The 15,340-nt window shown below is 40.2% G+C and overlaps 1 protein-coding gene across 1 annotated transcript in view; it reads left to right on the top strand.

Moving 5' to 3' along the window:
* MBOAT2 (membrane bound O-acyltransferase domain containing 2) overlaps positions 1–15,340 on the top strand; it is a 2,181,512-nt gene that overhangs the window by 2,006,914 nt on the left and 159,258 nt on the right. The window contains exon 11 of the mRNA XM_044073271.1: positions 3,702–3,834. Within this exon, the coding sequence (XP_043929206.1) occupies positions 3,702–3,834 (133 nt within the window). The remainder of the gene's footprint in view (positions 1–3,701; positions 3,835–15,340) is intronic.

Raw genomic sequence — 15,340 nt, 5'->3', positions numbered from 1 at the left:
GACATTATTTCCAATTCACACTTTCTGCTAACCAAAATATCTCACGATGATTGTTTAGTTAAATCCAGAGAATGAAAACAGATTAAACAATCTCCATGCACGTCTCTTATATTGTGATGTACTTTCTCATTAAGTATCTGAGAAGTCTCATCAGCTGTGCTCTTCTTCTACAAAATGAGCATTGATTCTAATGTGGCATGCAGAACTTTGCTTTATGACAGGCCATAACCTGGTGGTCTAAGGTTTCAGGCTGACACACTTGCACAAAGTCACACACACAAAGACACATTGTGTGTCTGTCTCTGATGTGGTATTGTCATACATAGCATACGAGCTGCACATTTTTTCCACACATGTATTTCTCAAGTGCCTTTTTAGCCATTAAGAAAAAATTATGCAAGTCCCTTTCTAGGCACAATGGGTTATTTAAGCACTATATCTAACATCAGTAACGTAATAACTCCTTCCAGCCTGAAAGCTCAAGTTCTTGGAAAGCCTATGTTGATCCAATAAAAGGTATTGCATCACTTTTGTGTTCCATTGCCTCTATGTCAGATACCAGAGATATTTCAGTGTAATTCTGAGGAAGGCTGATGTCAGGAATTTAATTCAGAATTGAGGCTGGTGTGAAGAACTTCTTGGTATTTCTTAATGCAAATGTAGTAATGCCATAGAAAGTAGACTGTCTGCATGAGAAGGATCTATTGATTCCATGACTTACATGGCCATGGATGCAGTAGAACGGTAAAAACATTCAGCATGCTTGCAGAGGCATAATGTTAGATGTACTCTGAAAAAATGTGTAAGTCAATCAAAATATGCCGACCAGTCATTAAATCATTAATACAATACATCGATACACAGTACAGCAGCAAAGGAAACACATTTTCTTTTCCGATGCTTTATCCAAAACCTGACCACATTCAGCACAAATTTGTCTGAAAAATGGTATTTGCTATGGGTAGGTGTTTTTTTTTGTTCTTTTTTTTTTTTTTTTTTTTTGCTTTTTTATAATTTAGTTGCAGGTTAGGGACAGAGACAGGGTTAAGGTTAGAATTGTATTATTAAGGTGGAGCAGTGGGGCTTCTCCATACCTGCATCTAAATTAAAAAAAAAAAACTTTCCATAACACTACCACCACACAAGACAGCTTAGACACTCACCATGTAGACATGGTTACACTAAATCTACCCCTAAACAGTCATGATACCACACTCTTAATCTATCCCCTTATCTAACTCTAACCCACGCACATTCACACACACACCCCTACTACACATCCCACATGCCTGGTTCAACAAATACACACCCATCAAAATGTCCATTCGATACAATGGTTGTTCTTCCGAAAACACTACACTTCTGCCTGTCAACCAAAGCGATCAACAGTGAAATAGGTTCATAGGTTCATAGATTACTACTAGGCTAAGTGCCCTTGCATGCCATTGTAAGCCTAGCCAAGTAGTCCTTGTGAGACTCAAACCCTGTACCTTGTGTTTGTAAGGCAAACACCTTAACCATTAGGCCATCCTCCCAACCAACGAAATAGTTTGATATATGGCAGATGGCCAGTTGCTGTACTGTTGACCATTACTTGCTCGATAGTTCATATCAGCGAATGCCACTGTGCATTCGCTATGAACTTGATCTAATGAGTATAGATCGCGATATAGGGTGGATTGGGACTTTCATCCCTATATACGTACATCTATATACAGTGGATATAAAAAATTTACACACCCCTGTTAAAATGCTATATTTTTGTGATATAAACAAATGAGACCACAATAAATCATTTCAAAACTTTTCCCACCTTTAATGTGACCTACCTGTGCAATTCAATTGAAAAACAAACAAATCTGTTAGGGGAAAAAAATATAAAAAGAAAAAAAAAATGTACAATAAGCTGCTTGCATAAGTGTACACACCCTTAAACTAATACTTTGTTGAATCACCTTTTGATTTAATTACAACATTCAGTCTTCTTGGGTATACACCTGCCATCAATTAAAGAGACTGATTAACCCCAAATAAAGTTCAGCTGTCCTAGTAGGATTTTAATGACATTTGCTCAGTTGCCTGCTACAGCAAAAGCCATGGTTCGCAGAGAGCTTACAAAGCATCAAAGGGATCTCATTGTTGAAACGTATCAGTCAGGAGAAGGGTACAAATTTCCACAGCATTGGATATACCATGGAACATAGTGAAGACAGTCATGAAAAAGTGAAGAAAATATGGGACAACAGTGATGTTGCAAGGAACTGGACGTCCCTCCAAAATTGATGAAAACTGGTCAGGGAGGCTGCCAAGAGACCTACAGCAACACTGAAGGAGCTAGAGGAATTTATGGCAAGTACTGGTTGTGTACTACATGTGACAACAATCTCCCGTATTCTCCATATGTCTGGAATATGGGGTAGAGTTGCAAGACGGAAGCCTTTTCTTACACAGAAAAACATCATGGCAATGCTAAAATTTGCAAAACAATACATTGTCTCCCAAAAGCATTTGGAAAAATGTGTTATGGTCTGACGAGACCAAGGTTGAACTTTTTGGCCACAATTCCAAAAGGTACATTTGGCACAAAAACAACACTTTGCATCACCAAAAGAACACTATCTCCATGTTGAAGCATGGTGGTGGCAGTATCATGTTTTGGGGTTGCTTTTCTTCAGCTGGAACTGGGGCTTTAGTCAAGGTGGAGGGAATTATGAACAGTTCCAAATACCAGTCACTTTTGGCCCAAAACCTTCATGCATCTGCTAGAAAGCTGAAGAGGAATTTCATCTTTCACCACAACAATGACCCCAAGCATACATCCAAATCAACAAAAGAATGACTTCACCAGAAGAAAATTAAAGTTTTGGAATGGCCCAGCCAGACCCCAGACCTAAATCCAATATAAAATCTGTAGGGTGACCTGAAGAGGGCTGTGCACAAGAGATTCCCTCACAATCTGATAGATTTGGAGTACTTTTGCTAGGAAGAGTAGGCAAATATTGCCAAGTCAAGATATGCCATACTGATAGACTCCTACCCCGGAAGACTGAATGCTGTAATTAAATCAAAAGGTGTTTTAACAAAGTATTAGTTTAAGGGTGTGCACACTTATGCAACCAGCTTATTGTACGTTTTTTTTTTATTTTTTTAGATTTTTTTCCCCTAACAGATTTGTTTGTTTTTCAATTGAATTGTACAGGTTATAGGTCACATTAAAGGTGGGAAAAGGTTTGAAATTATTTATTGTGGTCTCATTTTTTTATATCACAAAAACTTGGCATTTTAGTAGGGGTGTGTAAACTTTTTATATCCACTGTGTGTGTGTGTGTATATATATATTTATATATATATATATATATATATATATATATATATATGTATATATATATATATATGCATTTATATGTATATACACACACACACATAAATATATATATATATATATATATATATATATATATATATATATATATATATATATATATATATATATGTGTAGAGGGGAAGGTATGACTCTGGTAATGCAAAAATAAGCATTATTTTGGAACATATTTGGTTGAAATTTCATTCAAAACAGTAGCATTTTGAGTTTATGAAACTGAGCTTTTAAATCTAAACACATAGCAACTTAGTGTATTAATGCAAAAATATTTTTTTCTCAAACAGGTAGTGTGCATTCATGTATTTTTTTCTTCCCCAAGGGTTTGCTATGAACGAGCCTTCATACATCCAACGGCAGAAACCTTCATGCTTTCAGCAGTTTGGCATGGTGTATATCCAGGATATTACTTAACGTTTTTTACAGGAGTCTTTATGACATTAGCTGCAAGAAAGGTAAGTGTTGTTGATTTGGGTCTATATCAGAATCACGAACGCTGTCTTTCGAGGATACATGTTCATCGACACATATACATCAAAGAACAAGAACAGTGAAGTACCAAAAGATCGAAATGGAGAATGCCGAATGGATTTTCTTGGCCAACAGGGTGATCGTGGGGATGAGGAAATGAATGCTTTTCCCCACTGTAGTGCAGTCTCGGAGTTGGTATATATAAGTAAGGGGGTATGAGGGGTGCAGGGGGGCTTGCCCCCCTGCAAAAACGTTTGAAAAAGTGTTTTAGGTAAGGTTTGTACAGTTAGGTTTACCTTACCTGTATGATGCTGTTAAGTCTGGGAATGCGTTCGGCGTTCTCCATTTCGCTCTTTTGGTACTTTGCTGTTCTCGTTCTTCGATGTTTATGTGTCGAACATATATTCGCGAAAGACAGCTTTCGCGATAATAAGAGACCTGCTGATTTACTATATGCATGCTGAAGATATTCCATAGAAGGCAAAGAACTAAGCTGTTTATGAATGAAAACTTGTCTGTAGCATTTGTGTTACTCAGCGCATTTTAATATTAATACATTCCATCATATTTTCATTGCTTATTTATTTGGATGTATTGCCTTTTAGAACTTATGTGATATATCTTATGTATTTGCTCGTTTGAATTCATATATGTTGTGTATTTTTGTGTACCTTAGATTTGCCTACCTGGCCAAGTCCTAGCTGAAAAGGGTACTTGGACCAGCACACTTACCCGGTTAACAAATTTTAAATAAAAAATAGTAATCACAAGTACATACAGCATATCTAGTCCTGGCCAAGGCCTTTGACACTATTCCTCATGCAGGCATTATTGATAAACTTGTAAATCTGAATATAAATATTTATATTGTGCAGTGGATAGCTAAATGATTGTCTGTTAAAGTCACAGGTTCCACTTCTGAAAGCCAAAAAGTTACCAGTGGTGTACCAAAGGGCTCAGTTTGGGCCTTATCCTGTTTGTCACCACCTGTTTCTTAGTTCTTCAGGCCAGCACTCCTGGCCTATGGTTATCTAAGTTTGCAGATGACTGTAAACTGGGAATTCTTATTTGATTTCCAGTGAATCATAACTGCTCCAACATGGGTTAGACCATGTTAAGAATTGATGGAAGCACAGTAGTCTCTTATTAAATGCAAAACAAATGCAGTATAGTTAATTTTGGCAAACAAAATAGTTTCCAAATTATGTAAGTGACACACCCCTCCAGTCAGATACTGCTATATGAGATCTAGGTGCTCTTTTTGATATTTCCTTATCATTTGATGATCATGCCATCTCACTTGTAAGGAAAGCCTTCTGCATCACTCATTTAATTTTGAAAATTAACTCATATAGGTCCAAAGAAGTCCCAATTCTCTCCTTTACTCACATCTCACTAGACCCATTATTGAATATAATGTCCATTTTGGCATATATTTGTCTAAAACATATAACTCTGCTTGAGAGAACTTAGAATTTCCTAAATAAAAAAGATTAGTAGCCTCAAACGTCTTAGTTATCAGGACTGACTGGCAGACATAGCTCTACACTTGGTTTCTTATAAACTCATCTGTGGAGATCTGTATCTAGCCTTTCAAGCCATTTAAGATTCAACTCTTAGAGAGACAGTTGGCATAATAGTTAAGGTCTTCATCTCCTTAGCATAAGATACAGGGTTTAATCGTACAGCATTTAATCGTGACCTTTGTCCAGTGCCTGTCTGGAGTTCACATATTCTTCTATTTCAATGTGGGATTCCTCCACATCCCAAAAAATATGTTGTGGCCAGCAGCACAGACTCAAAGTGGTACCTATTAAAGTAAGAGTTCTGTAGACCAACTGCTTGAAGCATCATGGTGCATTATGGGCATCATGGTGCTCAGTATCCTCAAGATAGATAAGTGGGTTTAGAGGACCCTAATGTATGAGGCTGTGTGCCTCTATTGGCTGGAGTGTGTGTGCACATTGTAACACAGCCCTGGGTCAGTAAACTGCTGGCTGATGTCCATTTGACCATCCTGGGTTACCTGACATAACTCTGCTAAAGGAAAGCTGGACATAGAAACAATCAACCTGACAAACATGAACTACAGATTGCAACACTGAATATAAGTTTACTGACAAGACATAGTGAATGACATGATGGTACAGGAGAGACTGGACATTATGTGTATCCAGGAGGTGGAAGAGCTTAAGATCCAGTGTCTGCTGCTCATTGGGAAAGGTGGTAAGGGACAGTCTTCTGAATACAGTGAGGGATGTCATTAGAATCAGGAAAAGACTTATGGCAGTTAGATTCCAGTGTAAAGACAGGGCTATTTTCATAATCTCTGCCAATACTGACAGCAGGGATGTGATGGTGAAGAAAGGAGTGTATTCAGACAGCAGTTGCATGACCTACTAGATGAAGTAGGGCAACATGAGTTGGTGTTGATAATGAGGAACACTCTACCTCGCAAGTACGGCTGTGCACGGCCAACCCAACATGAAAAAAACGCCAAAGCCAGCACCAGAAGTTCCAAGTCTGAATGTTTATTGAAAATAAACTAGTGCACAAAAGCACAGAAGTTATGGCTCGATCCTCATACTAGTTTCGGAAAAACCTTCTTCAGTGAGGAGGAAAAATGGTAACAATACGCTGATAAGCAAGGATGCTTATAAAAGAGGCAAAAACCAATCAAAATCAAGGCACATAATTTATGTGCATACATAATTAATCATGGAAAATTTTTGATGTATCCTGATAACCAGATTGTTTCTATAAAATTAAATGAATATACATATTCACAATAAAGTATAAAAAATGTGAACAATATTATTTGGCATACATACAAATCAGAAATTTTCTGAATAATGTCCTAATATTGAACAATACATACACTATATTGCCTAACTCAGAATAATACACAGCCAATAATAAATCTAATAAGTTATATAATGACCTGTGATTGATAATGAGGAACCTGAATGCTCATACCATTACAGCCAGGACAGCATATGAGCGTGATTACAGTCAGTAGTGCCACTCATTAGAGTTTCATTCTTTTTATTGTTCAGAAAGTGCATCATGAGTCTAGACCTGCTTTTCTATTAACTTTTTAATTGACTTAGACTAATATTTTAAAAATCTCCCTGGTGTCATCTAGTGTTCCTCCCAGTTTTGTCAAGGACAGTTGGGAGGTATGGCATCCCCACACACACACACACACACACACACACACACACAAGCACACAGCCATCCCTCTGAGCTGTCCCTGAGATTCCCTTATACCTGCCCTGTCCATCTTCACAGTCAGTCAGTAATACCAGACATTGCAAGTTCATACTTATTTTGGAAATATCAATATGTCTTTATAAATGCTGCTGTGTAGCACAGAGGACTAAAACGCTCTTAATTTGTTTCTTGAACCAAAGGTATGGAGATGTTCTTCGTCTCACATTGCTGCAGTCATAACCTGTGGGTAGTCCGCTGTCCTCGGTCGGCCCGAATACCAAAGTGTTAGGCTGGCATCGGTCATGGGCACTCAGAACTGACGTCAGTACGCAGTAGTACTTAAGCGCATGACTGACGCCATATCCTCAGTCTTTCTTGCTGCATGGTCCAAAGCAGAAGCAGCATTTGCAAGTGCTGTTCGGTGTCCTGAAATTTTCGTTTTTCGAGTTTCAGACCGAAGACCAAGTTGGGCTAAGTACCCCGTTGGGGAATATTTTTGTCTATTCTTGCCTCAGTTAATCCGGATGTCAGAAAAAGTTAATAATTGTATTTCTTGTGGGAAACAGATACCTCATAGGGACTATCACTCTCTCTGTATTCCTTGTTTGGGGCCTGAGCACGAAGTAGTCGGGTGTCGCTTTTGCGCTAGATTTAACAAGCGCACCATTAAACGCAGATTAGATTGTGCTAGGCTTGTTTTCGGTAAGCGGTGTAACTACAACATGCCGTCGGATCCTCCGACGCCCGCTACCGCAAAGAAGCGAAAAGATAAATCGTTAAAGTCTAAACAGGATGAGTCGTCCGTTGCGGACGCCGGTTCTATGGAAACTACAGTTGAATCTGTGGATCCAGCCGAGGTCTCGGCTGAATCACAGGGGGAACCTTTAATTTTACAGGAATTGGCCTCTCAGGAGTTAGGTCAGGCCGAGGGGGCTTCTCAAGTTTCTGTAGTTCCATCATTACAAAAGGTTATTAGGCCTTCTACTTCTGTCACTAAGAGCCCTGCTAAAGCTAGACCTGGTCTTTCTGGTACAGGCATCAGCCCTAGTTCTTCGGGCTCTGTTCCTAAAAAACATATGTTGAAAATGGCAGAGGATTTGATTACTTTAATCAGGGGTTCTATGCCCCCTCCAGACAAGTGGCCTAGGGTGGAGACAGATGTGGAGGGATTGGAGCATTCCTCAGATTACTCTGAGTCTTCAGCTGAGGACATTCAGGATTTTCCTCCCTTTTCTGATTCGGATGCAGAGGATTCCTGTCCTTCTGCTTCTCCTCCAGAGGATTTTTCCTTTTCTGAAACCCTGCACTCCATGAGGGAGCATTTCAAGTGGGAAGGTCAGGATTTTTCAGATTCTCGTAAGAGGCTTAGGGAATTTCTGTTTTTGCCACAACATAGACCTTTGGCTATTCCCCCTGTTTTAGATGTTGTTCAGGATGTTTTTTCTGAAGCTTCCCTTAATCCTGATTCTTTACCCCCTGCCCCTGTCAAGCCAGACAGGTATTACAGAGTTCCAGAGGCTCATAAATATTTGTATAAGAGTCCTAGAGCTGACCCGGAAACTATTAGTCAAGGACCTAAGGGTGTCAGTGCTTCTGTAGTTAAGAATCCAGTACCTCTGGATAAAGATTCTAGGGCTTTGGATAGGTGGGGTAAAAAAGTGTATACCTCCTCCACGCTATCTATGAGGGCTTTAAATTGCCAGTTTCATATGCTGAAGTATCAGAACTTTCTGTTAGGTCAGTTGAAATCTAAGGTAGATGCTTTAGCTGAGGGTATAGAGTGTAAGGAATTGCAGGACTTAGTTCATGCCTCAGATCAGGTTGGTAAGCATTCCTTGCAGTGTGGCTTGGGTGCTCTTCAGGCTTCTTCCAGGGTGGCTGCCACTGGTTCAGTTATTCGTAGGCATGCCTGGCTTAAGGATCAAAATTTGTCAGAGCATGTTAAAGCTCGAATTTTGGATGCTCCTCTTCAATCTGAAGTTCTTTTTGGTTCTCCTGTGGAGTCAGTTTTGAAAAAAATGGAAGACAAAGCTAAGTCCATGCAGACGGTTAAGGAATTTTTACAGGTGCAGCCCCCTAAGTTTAGCAGGAATTGGCCTGCAAAAGGATGGTCTTACCCTTCTTCCGATTTTCAGTCTAAGGGCAGGTCTAGACGTGGTAGGGGCAGAGCTCATGCTCAGGGTTCTTTCAGACCTAGGACTTGGAGTTCTCCTGCACAATCTTCGGGTGAGGGTAGGGGTCAGCCTTTTCGTAAACAGACCCAATGACCTGTATCTCCAGCTGCCAGACTCTTCCTGTCTGGCAGCTCCTCTAGGAGGAAAGTTGGCACTTTTCAAACAAAATTGGCTTTTGGTCACCCAGGACAAATGGGTGCTGGACATTATAAACCAAGGCTACAAGTTTTATTTTCACACCTTGCCTCCTTTCAAAGGCATGCCAGATGTACCTCCTCAGCAAAGGCTGGAGGCTCACAAACAGATTTCTTTACCTTTACAAATGGGGGCGATCCAGGTGGTACCTCCGTCAGAAGTAGGCCTAGGGTTTTATTCTCGCCTATTCCTTGTGCCAAAGAAAGGAAACACTTGGAGGCCAATTCTGGATTTGTCCATTCTCAATACATACCTAGACATTCCAAAGTTCAAGATGTCAACTTTACAGCAACTTCTGCCTCTGCTAGGCAAAGATCACTGGATGGTAACTCTGGATCTCAAAGAGGCTTATCTTCACATTCCTATCAGGCCCAGCTGCAGGAGATTCCTGCATTTTCGGGCAGGTACTTTTCATTATCAGTTCTCTGCATTGCCCTTTGGCTTATCAACTGCGCCCAGGGTATTCACAAAGGTCCTGGCTCCTGTGATAGCCTTTTTAAGACTGAGAGGAATACAAATTTATCCTTATCTGGACGATTGCCTGATTCTTGCTCAAGACAAAGTCAAGTTACTTCAACATCTACAGTATGTAATGGCAGTTTTAAGGTGCCTAGGGTATTCTGTGAACGAAACAAAGTCCAGTCTAGTACCCTCTCAGGACATGTGCTTTCTGGGTGTGAGACTGAATACAGCCTCTCAGATGGCCTTTTTGACCCTGGACAAACAAAGAAATCTTCACCTATACTTCCAGCAATTATCCCTAATGTCCAGGCTGACTGCAAGGACAGTCCTTCAAGCCTTGGGGTTCATGGCATCTTGCATTCTGGTACTTCCCAATGCCAAACTGCATATGAGGAAGCTACAATGGTATCTCAAAAGTGTATGGACTCAACACTGCCACGATTTGGACACTGTCATTCAGACAGTACCTTGCATCCAGAAGGAATTCTTGTGGTGGGCTCAGGAATGTCACCTAAACAAGGGACTCTCTGTGACCCGACCAGAGGCGAGTCAGATCTTAACGACGGATGCCTCAGACCTGGCTTGGGGAGCACATTTCAATGGGAAATGGATTCAAGACACGTGGCCTCCCAGACTACAGCATTTGCATATCAACATGAAAGAGATGTTAGCAGTCCAATTTGCCCTGATGGCCTTCAAGGATCTACTTCAACCAGGACAGGTGTTGATTCAAACAGACAACACAACTGTTATGTGGTACATCAACAAGCGGGGGGAACCCATTCTTACCCTCTTTGCAGACAAGCTATGATTTTGTGGGAGACTGCTCTGAGTTTGCACATCACTCTTCAAGCACGGTTTCTGCCAGGAGCACAGAACTCCTTAGCAGATGTTTTGAGCAGACAAATTGTGGATCCCCACGAGTGGAAATTGGATCCTCATGTATTCCAACAGTTGACAGTGGCTTGGGGAACTCCAGACATAGATCTGTTCGCTTCTCCACTAAATTTCCAACTGCCAAAATTTTGCACAAAGATGTTTCACCCAAAAGCTTGGAAAGTGGATGCTCTATCTTTCAGTTGGAACAACCTTCACGTGTATGCTTTTCCTCCTCTGCCTCTCCTTCCCAAGGTACTCTTGAAAGTCAGACAGGACAAGCCTTGCATGATTCTAATAGCACCAGATTGGCCACGACAGCACTGGTATCCTCTGCTGAGGAGTTTAGTACAGGAGCCTCCTTGGCCTTTGCCACCAATTCCACACCTGTTGTCCCAGGCAAGCAATCATTTTCTCAATGTCAGGGTACAGTCCCTGCATCTGACAGCCTGGCGTATTCTGTTTTAGATCCTGGGGGGTCTCAGCTTCCTCAACAAGTTTTGAATGTCATTTTGGAAGCCAGACGGCCTAGTACTAGAAAAGTTTATGCTGATAAATGGAGGAGATTTTTTCTTTGGAGCACAGCAAAGAGCTTTGATGTTTCAGTGCCTAATTTGAGTTTTACACTACAGTACCTTACTGAATTATTAGACAATGGTTTGTCTTTCTCCTCCGTGAAAGTTCATGCTGCAGCCATTTCTGCTCACTATGATTGTGACCCTCCTTTATTTTCTCACCCTTTGTTTAAACAATTTCTTAGAGGGGCAAAGAACATAAGACCCCCACGTAGAGCGCCTACTCCTTCCTGGGATCTCAATTTTGTGTTGGAAAAGCTTACTTTACCTCCTTTTGAACCAGCAGCTACGTCTGAGTTGAAGTTTTTGTCCTGGAAGACTGCCTTTTTGTTGGCCATTACGTCTGCTAGGAGGGTATCTGAATTACAGGCTCTCATGGCAGTTGAACCCTTCCTGATATTTCATAAGGATAGGGTGTCCTTGCGTACTAACCCTACTTTTATGCCTAAAGTTATTTCTAATGTGGCCTTAAACCAGTCTATTCATTTGCCTACTTTTTATGCTGATCCCCAAAATAAAGGGGAAAAAGTCTTGCATTCTTTGGATATTCACAGGCAGTTACGCTATTATTTGAGCAGAACTAAAGAATTCAGGCAGACTCAACAGTTATTTATTTCTTTTGCTTTGGGTTCACAGGGGAAGGCTGTTTCTAAGCAAACTATTTCTAAGTGGATTGGCCATTGTATTGCTTTTTGTTATTCTCATCATGGAAAGGATGTTCCTGCTGGGATCAGACCTCATTCCACTAGGGCTACCGCCACATCTACTGCCTTTCTAAGGGGGGTAGCTACTAAAGATATTTTGGAGGCAGCTACTTGGAGTTCAGTGCACACTTTTACCAAACATTACCATCTCCCTCTTTATTCTAAGTCTAGGGCTGGGTTTGCCACTGCAGTTTTACAGGGCATGTTGGCAGCTCCTAATGCTTTTTAGTTTACCAGCCTCCCTTTACCTTTGCTTTGGGATTCTACCCACAGGTTATGACTGCAGCAATGTGAGACAAAGAACATAGTACAGTTTTGTACCTACCATAAATGTAGATGTTCGAGGATCCACATTGCTGCAGTCCAATTTTCCCTCCTTCCTTGGGGTTGCTGTGTTTCTGTTGGGGTTCTTATTATGTTATCTAGGTTGGTTGTTGGGTATTTCTATTTTGGCTATGGCCTTTCCTTTTTAGGCCTTCTGACATCTGGGGCAAGAAAGACTGAGGTTATGGTGTCGGTCATGCGCTTAAGTACTACTGCGTACTGACGTCAGTTCTGAGCGCCCATGACCGACGCCAGCCTAACACTTTGGTATTCGGGCCGACCGAGGACAGCGGACTACCCACAGGTTATGACTGCAGCAATGTGGATCCTCGAACATCTACATTTATGGTAGGTACAAAACTGTACTTTCAAAGCTTTTTCTTGGTTGTCCTCTTACTTTTATTTTTTAAGTGACTTAGGATAATATTTAGAGTATCCCTGGTGTCTAGTGTGAGCACAGATGACTAAAGCTCTACCTAATAAGAAGGTGCTCTCTCTGTTAAGGGTGCAGGTTCAGAGCTGTTTCCTTCATTCTTTCCTTTTATTTTTATATGAGTTAGCTCAATATTTAATGAGGGTACTTAGTGTCTACTGTTCTTGTAATACACTTTTCATGCTTCAATCAACTTTCTAAGTGATGTTAGAGAGCAATAGTTGAAGAGTAGACCAGGTGTGTAGTCCCCTCCTCCCCAGTATTGCAAGATTTGCTCATTGGTGTTAAGGACTTTGTATGATAGCTCGTTACACATGTGCATACACATACACACATGCACACACACACACACACACACGCACACACAAAAGTATATATATATATATATATATATATATATATATATATATATATATATATATATATATATATATATATATATATATATATATATAAATATCTACCATTAAGCTCCTCTTCTGTGACAACCCAGTCATGTACACACACACACACACACACACACACACTCACCTAAGACCACTCTTCCCACTGCATATACTCGCACACACAGCCCCATACATACACGCATATCATACCTCCCAACTGCCCACATTTTCTCAGAATGTCCTGATTTCTGTCTGACATTTTTGGTATGTTCTTCATAAATGTTGTGTTTTTCTGGCAAGTCATTGAGGATTGAAGGTTCTAGATAATGGCACACATTTGAGTTTCAGACTTTGTATCCTTTAGAAAATGTACGTGACTGCAAAATCTTCTGTTTTAGTAATGTTTTAAGTCTGTAAGAGAAACATTCCCAGTCTGTCCTTATCATCCCATTATTTTTGATTTGTCCAGATTCTTATACTAAGAGGTTTAGAGGTATGACACTTGCATAGGTTCCCCACTGCTGCTTGCTTGCCAGACGTTGTGACAGTTAACCTCTAAAGCAATTTCACCCATTGAAAGTAATTGCTGAATATGAACATTTGGCAGACCTAATTAAACTTGGTTGGTCGAAGTAACTTGCATAGCAGAATAAGTTGATGTTCCAGATCATGTAGGGTTACTGCATGGGGCATGTCTCTGAATCAGTAAAGGCCACAGCCTGTATTAGGGCTTACCACTGATGGTGGCCCTTTTTGAATTTGTACCCCTTTTTTACTCTGATAAAAGCAACTGATTTCCAAGGCATTATGAATCAGGGAGACCCAGGACAGCTGTCTAACGGATGCTGACCAGTTAGAATTTCTTTTGGAATTCCTTTTAATATTTTGTGCTTCAAGGAAGTTTCCCATACAACTTAGATATGCATAAAACGTCTGATAATTTATTACAGTGCTAAATGTTCTTCTTCGTAACAAGACCACATGGTCATTACAGAGCTGTAACTTATAAGTTTGCTAGTTCATATATATGCTGTTTTATTTTAGCTGAACAATCAGAGTGCTGCACAGAATTATTGTCAAAGATGACCGTCATTGAGTTTCCAACAAGGCTACACACTGATTATCAGTCTAATTTCATCTCTCCCAGTGTGAAGAAAAGAAACCGAATGATAAGGGCCAGTAACTCTACCTGTTTTAGTAAAATTCATTTACTGGCTAGTAAGTACACTGCCTGGATCCCAGCAAAGAGGGAACTTAAAGAACCTGAAAGAAAATCAACTAGAAAAGGAGAAGAAAAAGCACTGATTGGGAAAAATCCAGCATCTGTTCAATAAAAAGCACTTCAGGCTCCAGCTTTGGTGCAAGACATGGCTTCTAGTAATTTAGAGGAAAAAACAAGTTGGATTAAAATAAATGAAACACTAAAGGAGTATATCAACTCAAATAAAAGGATGGGAAAATGGAAGAAGCTTTAAACAGATATTCAGATGAGCTGATAAAACAGAAAAATCAGAGGTAGAAATGAAAAGGATAGCTGAGTATGATACTGCTCAAGAATAGATGTTTAGAAAATGGTAGCATTAGAGGACAGACCATGCAGAGAAAACCTGAGATTTTCTCCTGTATCAGAGAAACTGGAAGGGATAGACTGTACTAATTTTAATGCATGCACAGATAAGTGCTGCACTGGTATTCTACAGCAGGATTTGTTAATTGAAAGGGCACATTGTGTGTATGTTCCAAACCTGGCCATGAGAAAGCAGCCAAGACCTATATTAGTAAAAGGTGCAATCATACCAGCAGAAAGAGTTGATCCTGATACAGCTGTAGTACAGTGGCAAAGTATTGAACATTAGAAGCTGTAAAATGTTTGTAGACTATGATTATTAACTGTAGGTAGAAGAAAACAAATGTATCCCAGCAAACAAGGAATGTCAAAAGGTAGGTGTGAGATTCAAGCTGCTGTATCCAGCTGTCTGTAGAATGTTTTTTTCTGGTGGTTCAACATAATTTTTTGATGCAGAAATGCAAAAGTTTGTCCAACAAAAAGTGATCCATCAAACATAAAGGGACTCTGCTTCTCATTCGTCTGATGATGAAGCTTATAGAGGCAGTACTGCAAACCCCATACTCTGGTTCAAGTCCAAA

The sequence above is a fragment of the Protopterus annectens genome, chromosome 1.part1 (assembly GCF_019279795.1).
Source record: "Protopterus annectens isolate FY-2018-M chromosome 1.part1, PAN1.0, whole genome shotgun sequence".
Taxonomy (NCBI): Eukaryota; Metazoa; Chordata; order Ceratodontiformes; family Protopteridae; genus Protopterus; species Protopterus annectens.
The sequence above is the reverse complement of the archived record's forward strand: the minus strand, read 5'-3'. Positions and strand labels throughout refer to the sequence as shown.